An 8,104-nucleotide genomic window follows, 5' to 3' on the forward strand; every position below is an offset into this window, starting at 1 on the left:
GGTTGCGTGTTTGGTTAACGTGTTGTCCGAGTGGAGATGGCTTCGTTGGGGCTGCGTATGGGTTGTGCATTTCGGATTATTACCCCGTTATGTTTAAAGCGTGTTCAAAACGGCTTAACTCACCATAACTTACACTGTTCCGCGCGAAGGCACCTCTCCGTTTCATCCCGTCGTCTAGCTGGTATGTACCCATGCGGTCGGCGGTACCTCTTCTATAGCCGTGGCCAAGATTTGAGGCCGAGGAGGGCTCATGGAAATACTGGTATTCTAAGGGGCTGGACGTCTTGCTTGTAGGGCCAATCAAGTGATGCGTCCCTAGGAAAATTGTTCCAAGTCAACTGTAGCTGATGGAAGTCAGTTTGCTCAGTTACACAGCTCTGTTTTGGCTTTCATTTTTTTCTGTAAGCTTTTTTCCATACCCTGTGGTAGTTTCAAAACACTGCAATTGTAATGCAGGTCCAAAAGATGACATGCCACATGTTATGTACCAACCTTGATGGTTTTGAGTCATAACAGTGTTGTTTTTAGCATGTTGGAGGTCATTGACAAGGCTTTTTAAGGGAAGGGGGGTATTAACTAATCTGCACTCATTGTTGATGGCCCTGCCCCCTTCTAGTGGCTGCATATGAAGCCACACTTTAAAATGAATGACACTTTAACATGACAGGTTTCCACAGTTCTCCTGATTCTTATTATCTGTGTTCCTCTCAACAGCTATGAATGGGTGTATTTGAAATGCATAGATACAATTTTGTTATTCTGTGCTGTCTGGCCATTCATTTTCAAGGCAGCTCACACAGTTTGGGTGATATTGTCTTCTCTGACACCAATTAATTTAATATTGGAATACTGATCTTAAGTGTTGCAACATTCTGCAGAGTCATTGGTGCAAAAATGAAACATTCTGACAACTTCTCTAATAATGACCTACAAACTTTCCATGTATCTTGGGACCTATATCCAGTGTGACTGATATTTTGCCTGTTTGCCATTGCCTGGGCCTATGCTGTGGAGGCTCATATGTTAGAGTATTGCCACCCTGGATCAGTCATATGCACTTGAATGTTTCAATAATGTAGCATAGTATTTGGGTCTGTTAAGCATCTAATTACAAGCAGCAGTGGTGGAGCTTTGTGTGGAAGTTTGCTGTCATAGTCTGATGAATACTAGCTTTGTGATTGGCTTGATATAGCTTTGATACTAGCCAACATTCCAAAAGTAACTTGTGACTTGTATAAAACAAGCCAGATCCCCTAAGCTTTGTGAGCCACATTTATCAACTGAAGACAAGGTCAGATGTTGACTCAGGCTATCTTCTTCAATGAACATACACAAGTGGAATGAACTTGGAATGAGTGGAATAAACACACCATGAGTGGAGGCTTGCATGCATTGTGCATGCTATGAAAGCTTGCTAATTTTGATTTTCACAAAACAAACAAAATGTCTGCACATGTAGCTCTCCAGCCTGGCAAACAGCTGTGAGCTTTGGTGTTGCCACTTTTGCCCTTTGTTTCAGGCCACAATGGCCTAGACTAAAACTCTGCCATGATGAAAGGAGACCTGGTGGATATTTGCCTCCCCCAGGCTTTGTTAGGACCACTTTCTACCAGTGTGTTGCAGCACAAAGAGAAAGCTCTTGTGAAAAAGAAAATACGGCATAAATCTGGAGTTTGCCACCACTTCCTGCATATAACTAAAAAAGCCAGCTTTGGTGGGGCCAACTGCTCTGACAAGCCTGTGTGATGCTGCGGCGTCGGAGGACGTCCGCACGGTGGTGTGGCCTGCGCCCTCCTCACCTCGATAATACTGCCGGGACAGCACCGGCGGCTTCTGCTGCATCCGCACACGGGTGCGTGCACACCTGCAACGCCCATCATTGGCTGGCGGCGATGTCGCCACCCCCACCCACAGATTTGTGTGTCACTATCGACGTCGAACAGGACGTAAGTGTTCAATCGGCTTCTGGTTGATCGGCCAGCCTGGACCGGACTGGTGCCGTGCCTTTCCCCGGCCAGACAGCCTGGACCGGACTGGTGCCGTGCCTATACCCGACCAGACGGCCTGGACCGGACTGGTGCCGTGCCCATCCCCGGCCAGACAGCCTGGACCGGACTGGTGCCGTGTCCATCCCCGGCCAGACAGCCTGGATCCGACTGGTGCCGTGCCCATCCCCGGCCACACAGCCTGGACCGGACTGGTGCCGTGTCCATCCCCGACCAGACAGCCTGGACCCGACTGGTGCCGTATCCATCCCCGGCCAGAAAGCCTGGACGAGACTGGTGCTGTGTCCATCCCCGGCCAGACAGCCTGGATCCGACTGGTGCCGTATCCATCCCTGACCAGAAAGCCTGGACCGGACTTGTGCCGTGTCCATCCCCGACCAGACAACCTGGACCCGACTGGTGCCGTATCCATCCCCGGCCAGACAGCCTGGACGAGACTGGTGCTGTGTCCATCCCCGGCCAGACAGCCTGGATCCGACTGGTGCGGTGTCCATCCCCGACCAGACAGCCTGGGACCGGACTGGTGCCGTGCGTATCCCCGGCCAGACAGTTGCTCCCGTGTCTCGGCTCTCGCGCGGCGTGACTCGCCCGGCCTCTGACGACGGTTGATGGAGACAGCCTCCTCAGACGTGGTGCTGACCCCCTGCGGCCCCGGCCGTCGCGCGGGCGTGACTCGCCGATCTCTGACGACGGTCGGTTGCGCCGCCTCCCTCAGACGTGGTGGCTGACGCCTTGCGGCCCCGGCTCTCGCGCGGGCGTGACTTTGTCCGGTCTCTGATGCTGGTCGGTGGAACCGCCTCCCTCAGACGTGGTGCTGACCCCCTGCGGCCCCGGCTCTCGTGCGGGCGTGACTCGCCCGATCTCTGACGACGGTCGGTGGAGCCGCCTCCTCAGACGTGGTGCTGACCCCCTGCGGCCCGGCTCTCGTGCGGGCGTGACTCGCCCGATCTCTGACGACGGTCGGTGGAACCGCCTCCTCAGACGTGGTGCTGACCCCTGCGGCCCCGGCTCTCGCGCGGGCGTGACTCGCCGGTCTCTGATGATGGTCGGTGGAGCCGCCTCCTCAGACGTGGTGCTGACCCCCTGCGGCCCCGCTCTGGCGCGGGCGTGACTTGTCCGGTCTTAGACGACGGTGGGTGGAGCCGCCTCCCCTGACGTGGTGCTGACCCCATGCGGCCCCGGCTCACGGCCGCGTGCCACCGCGGGGGATGCGGGGCACGAGCTCAGGGTGAGCGCCGCCTCCCAGGGTGTGCCGCGAACCTCCCGTGGCTACTCAGCGCCCTATTAAGTTGATTCCGGCGGTGCGTGTGATGTGGAGGCCACCACCTGTTCCAGTGCTATGCCTATTCTTGGTACGCAGCGGTCACTCTTCAGTTGTCATGTTCACGTTATCCTCTGGCGCCGTAGACTATCTCCTTTGGTTTGGAAGGGAGAAATCACCAATGCCTTGATAAAAGCGGGGTTTCTCCTGAGATGGCAGATGCGGCTCAAAAATCGGCTGGCCTTGACGTAATCGGCCGTACTTTGTTGATCGGGCGTAGGTAATCGAGGTATCGTGAGGACGTGATAAACTGCACCTGTGCTATCTGCCAATGTGCTATCTGTTTTGCCCCAAGCAGCAAATAACCGAAAACTTGCGTGAAACTGATCTCGCAGGGCACATAACCCTAAACCAGTAATACAGCCTGACCTGAAGACGCTTTTACTCGGGATTACGCCTGAGCACATTATATTAGGCCTGGCCAATGTCTTCATGACGTCGGACGACGATCTGTTGCGCGAGAGAAAGGAAGTAATCAGTCAAAGGAGCAACGTTACTCTGCGTCTGACCAGACAGCGTGTGCATTTAACAGCCTTCCGCCCTGTCCAGCCCCCGCCTCCACCCCGCCACTGGGGAGACAGGCGCGTGCGTGGTCGGTTGTTCGGACGGTGGCTGGCTCGCGGCGCCGCAACGAGACGCGTCCTGTCGTACGGCGGCCAGACGCCACGGCCTGTTTACGTTACTGCGACGCCGGACTCGCGTGCTGCCGCCCCGGCCACCGAGCCGGGGCGCGGGCCATTTTGGCCACCAGAGGTCAGCTGTGTCGCCCTGGGCGGTACGCGGGCTCTGCCAGGTGACCTTAGTAGCCAGCATGCCCAGACGCGCACACCAAGAAGAAAAGGCACATGCCGGCTGTCGTTGCTCTATCTCTAGATCCGAGTCGTCTAGCCCCGTGGGACTGATTAGCCCGAGGGGCCGTCTAGATCCGAGGGAACCGTCTAGCCCCTAGGGCTGTCAAGCCCCTCGGGACGTCTTGATCCAGGGAAACCATCTAGCCCCGATGGGATTGTCTAGCCCCGAGGGTCGTCAAGCTCTTTGGGACCATTTAGACCCGATGGCACCTGTCTAGACCCGTGGGCTAATTCTGTTATGTCTCTGCTAATCACCTCGGGCCTTTAGTTAGTCGTTTTTCTCCAAGAGAGTGGCTAGCCTGTCGTTTCTCGGGGAGACGTTGCTATGGATAAGCTGGCATTACCGTTTTCAGAGAAGATGGGGCTCCAGCCACAGGGTGGGTCTGGCCGACCGGGATCAATGGGATCGTTACTGTAACACAGCAATCTATTACAACATATTTTCACGCAATACGATAAACTTGGTCAGACCTGACGACCTGGGGGATTAAGCTCACATGAGGTGCAGGTATGTGCCCTCCACGGCGGGGCCGGGACATCTTGGGGTAATAATGCTTCATCTCGCCGAAAGCTCTCCGCAGCATTCATTTCTCCAATCAGCAAGGCGGCCATGTTAGGTTTTATTTAAGATCCTCCAAGATTGTAACACGGAGCAGTCCGGGCTCTTACACAGCGTCAGGCAGTTAACCACGTCAGTGGCGTCCCAGCCGTTTCGTCTTCTCGCGCACGCGTTGGCGTGGCTGGCGGCGGCGCGCCGCAGGGTCGTGACCGTTGCCCCGCCTGCCGGCAGAGCTCAAGTACACGGAGCAGCACGAGTGGGTGCGCATGGAGGGCGGTGTCGGCACCGTCGGCATCACCGCCAAGCCGCCGTGAGTGGGCCGCTGCCCGGCCTGCCGCCGGGGCCCGCTCCCGTCCGTGCCGTGGTCTGCGCTCGGGACCCACGGGTTGCCGCTGGGTGTTTGTTTATTTGCTTCAGACATTGATGCATGAATGTTGTCCGTGGGTTTTCTTAGCCAGGAGCGTGGAAGTCCAATCCGTTGGTGAGTGCGCTGCGCCGGGTTGCCTCATTTGAGCGGATGCTGCTTGTCCGGGGCACAACATGGTGATGAGCGTTGTGGCGTGTTTTCTGCGGGGTGTTTGTGACGAATGCCTAATTGGGCGGCGATGTTTCTTTTGGAATGCGTTTTGGGCCCGGCAGTTCGGAGGCGGCCATTTGTACTTGTTGTTGTTCTTTTTGCGCCTGGGTGTTCGTGAGGCGGAACGTCGGTGTCAAGGTCACAGGATGAGATGAGCGGTGGGATTGACTGTTGGACCCGGAAAGGTCAAGTGCTGCTTCACCACGAGCCCGTGACTTCCGACACGTTCCAATAGCAGTCGCCTCCGGCTGCCAAATACCGCCGTGGTGGGCGCACACCATCGCCGCCCGCTGCCAAGTGCTGCGGTGACGGGTCTGACCCCCGTGGCGACCGATTCGCGTCGTTAACAGTCACCACCTGCTTCTTCAATCCCGCAAATTGTTGTGTTGTTTCGTGCAATCGGGTCGATCGCATTTGTTGTTTACACCTTGCATGCGTCCAGGGACCCCAGGTGGGCAGTGCGTCGGCGTTGCGTCGGTCCCTGCCCTGCCGTCGGCTCCTGCACCGCCCGACTGTGTGACGTCTTCACCGGTGTTGAAGGCTCCCCTCGCCATCCCGCGCAGCGCCGCCCTCCCTGCGTCTCGGGCCACGGCTGCTGCGGTCCCGCGACACGGCTCGCCCTCAGGCGATGAGCCTGCCTCTCCGTGCGGCGGCCCAAGAGCCGGAGCTGCAGTGCGCCGGCGATGAGCCTGCGCTCCGTGCGGCCGGCCAAGAGCCGGTAGCGGCGTGCGCCGGCGCGGACCGGCTCCGCGAGTGACCGCGGCCCGGCACGGAGGGGGTCGCGGCCGCGGGCACCGCGTGACCGGACCTGGCCGGACAGCTGCGCGCCGGCTCTGGTCAGCGGCGAGTTGGGCCCACCTGTGCTCGTTTAGCCTCCTCCCCCCCGCCCCTCCCACTGGTTGCAGTGGGAGACAAGGGTCAACTGGGGTCAGTGACAAATAGGGGAAACCATTTGTGGAATCTGCGCTGCTTCAGTTCATTTACCCCAAAATGGCATAAGCTTAACATGAAATGAGCGTGCAGGTACCATTAGTTCTGCTATGCTGCACTTCACTTTTGTTTCTTAACATGGGAGGATTTTATTGCTGAAATGTGATGAATGCGAAGCTCATTTGTTTGCCATTCGTGAACCGAGCTCGCGTGTACTGTTCACTGTACCATTTAAACGGCAAGCTTGATAGCCGAATAGCTGGCTATAAATAGCCAAGTCATATTTAGCAGGAGATCCCTGCGCCAAAACACGAGGACAGTGACCAGCGACGCGCCCGGCCTTCGGCGCGGCTGGGCCGGCCGGGTCAGCCGCGGGCCGCGGCCGCCGGTCGGTAGCGGTCCGGCCCGGCCCGGCCCAGCCCGGCGGTGCCGTTTGCTTACAATGGCTGCGTCGCTCGGCCGGCCGGTGCCGGGTGCCTGGTGCGGCTGGCCTGTGTCAGCGTGGCGACGCGCTGTCCTCGCCTCGGACCTCCGCTGGCTGGCCGGCCGGGCGCCCGCGAACCGACCCCTGAGCTCAGGGTCGCGTGCTGTGTCGCGGCATGAACGCGGCGGCCTTTCGGGCCCCGTGTTCACGACATTCGGGCTGAATAAGGATGAACTGTGCCGCGGCGAGCGGAGGCCCAGTGTGCCGGGATAAACGGCGGGCGCGATGCGTGGGCGACCTAGTGACATGTATGGCGTGAGCACGCGCTCGCAGCCCTCTCGCCGGCAGCCGGCGCGAAGCGAGCGTGACACTACTGAAACGTGACGCTGCCGCCGTCTGGTGCCGTTGCAGGAGTCTATGGGTGACTTGGTGTACGTGGAGATAGCCGAGCCGGGACCATGAGGTGGATCAGGGCGGTAAGGCGGTCTTCACATCATCCTGTTTGTTAGCCTTTATTGAAACCAGTTATCAGCGGCTCTAAGGTATCTTCATCTTTGAGTTTAGGCTTTATATATATTTCATCAGTAGATTGTTGTGTAGCATTATCCGCCGCCGCCCGCCATTAGCAGGAAACAGCCGGCCGCCGGCGGTCGTTTCCTGCGCGTCTGTATGCTCGCGTCCGAGTTGTGTAGGCCGCCCCGCCCGCTGTGACTTGTCCGCCCTCTGAACGTGATGTCCTTTCACCCCTCTCATCATTTAAGACTAGCACAGGACAGTAAACACGTGCCCACTCCCACTGCATGCGTGAACCTGGCCCGTGGCCCCACCCGACCCGAGCTCAGGGCCCGTCTGGCGGCAACGTCAGGATCTCCCCGGCCCGTGACCCTTGCCCAGGGCCCCGTTGGCCGGAGCTCAGGGCCCGAGGCCGCAGGTCTGACCTGACGAGGCCCCGAGCCGCTGTTATCCGCACGTGACGTGACGCGGCGTCGCCTGAGCGCGCTCCCGGCTCCCGCCGCCGCCAGACGAGTGCGGATCGGTGGAGAGCGTCAAGGCTGTGAGCGACATCTACGCGCCCGTCTCGGGCAAGCTGGTGGAACGGAACGCCGATCTGACCGAGACGCCCGACCTGGTCAACAAGGACCCGTACGGCGAGAAAGGTGAGACTGCCGGCGGTGCGGCCGTCGTGCCCGCGCCGCCGCCAGCAGCTGGAGCCGACCGCGCCGCCGCCTGCAGCTGAAGCCGGCCGCGCCACCGCCTGCAGCTGGAGCCGCCCGCCCTGCCGCTTGCAGCTGGAGCCGGCCGCGCCGCCGGCAGCAGCTGGAGCCGGCCGCGTCGCCGGCAGCAGCTGGAGCCGGGCGCGTCGCCGGCTGCAGCTGGAGCCGGCCGCGCCGCCGTGCTGTCCGGTCGGCCGGTCTGGGGCGTGTGTCAGGCGGCGG

At 59.3% G+C, this 8,104-nt stretch overlaps 1 protein-coding gene across 1 annotated transcript in view; it reads left to right on the forward strand.

Moving 5' to 3' along the window:
- The window catches only part of LOC119089365 (glycine cleavage system H protein-like), a 12,544-nt gene continuing 4,440 nt past the window's right edge, over nt 1-8,104 (forward strand). The window contains exons 1-5 of the mRNA XM_037212035.1: nt 1-181; nt 4,969-5,047; nt 6,135-6,150; nt 7,114-7,144; nt 7,691-7,825. Coding sequence (XP_037067930.1) covers nt 37-181; nt 4,969-5,047; nt 6,135-6,150; nt 7,114-7,144; nt 7,691-7,825 — 406 coding nt within the window. The 5' untranslated portion in view covers nt 1-36. The remainder of the gene's footprint in view (nt 182-4,968; nt 5,048-6,134; nt 6,151-7,113; nt 7,145-7,690; nt 7,826-8,104) is intronic.

Source organism: Pollicipes pollicipes, unplaced genomic scaffold, assembly GCF_011947565.3.
Source record: "Pollicipes pollicipes isolate AB1234 unplaced genomic scaffold, Ppol_2.1 Scaffold_3087;HRSCAF=3621_pilon_pilon_pilon, whole genome shotgun sequence".
Classification (NCBI taxonomy): domain Eukaryota; kingdom Metazoa; phylum Arthropoda; class Thecostraca; order Pollicipedomorpha; family Pollicipedidae; genus Pollicipes; species Pollicipes pollicipes.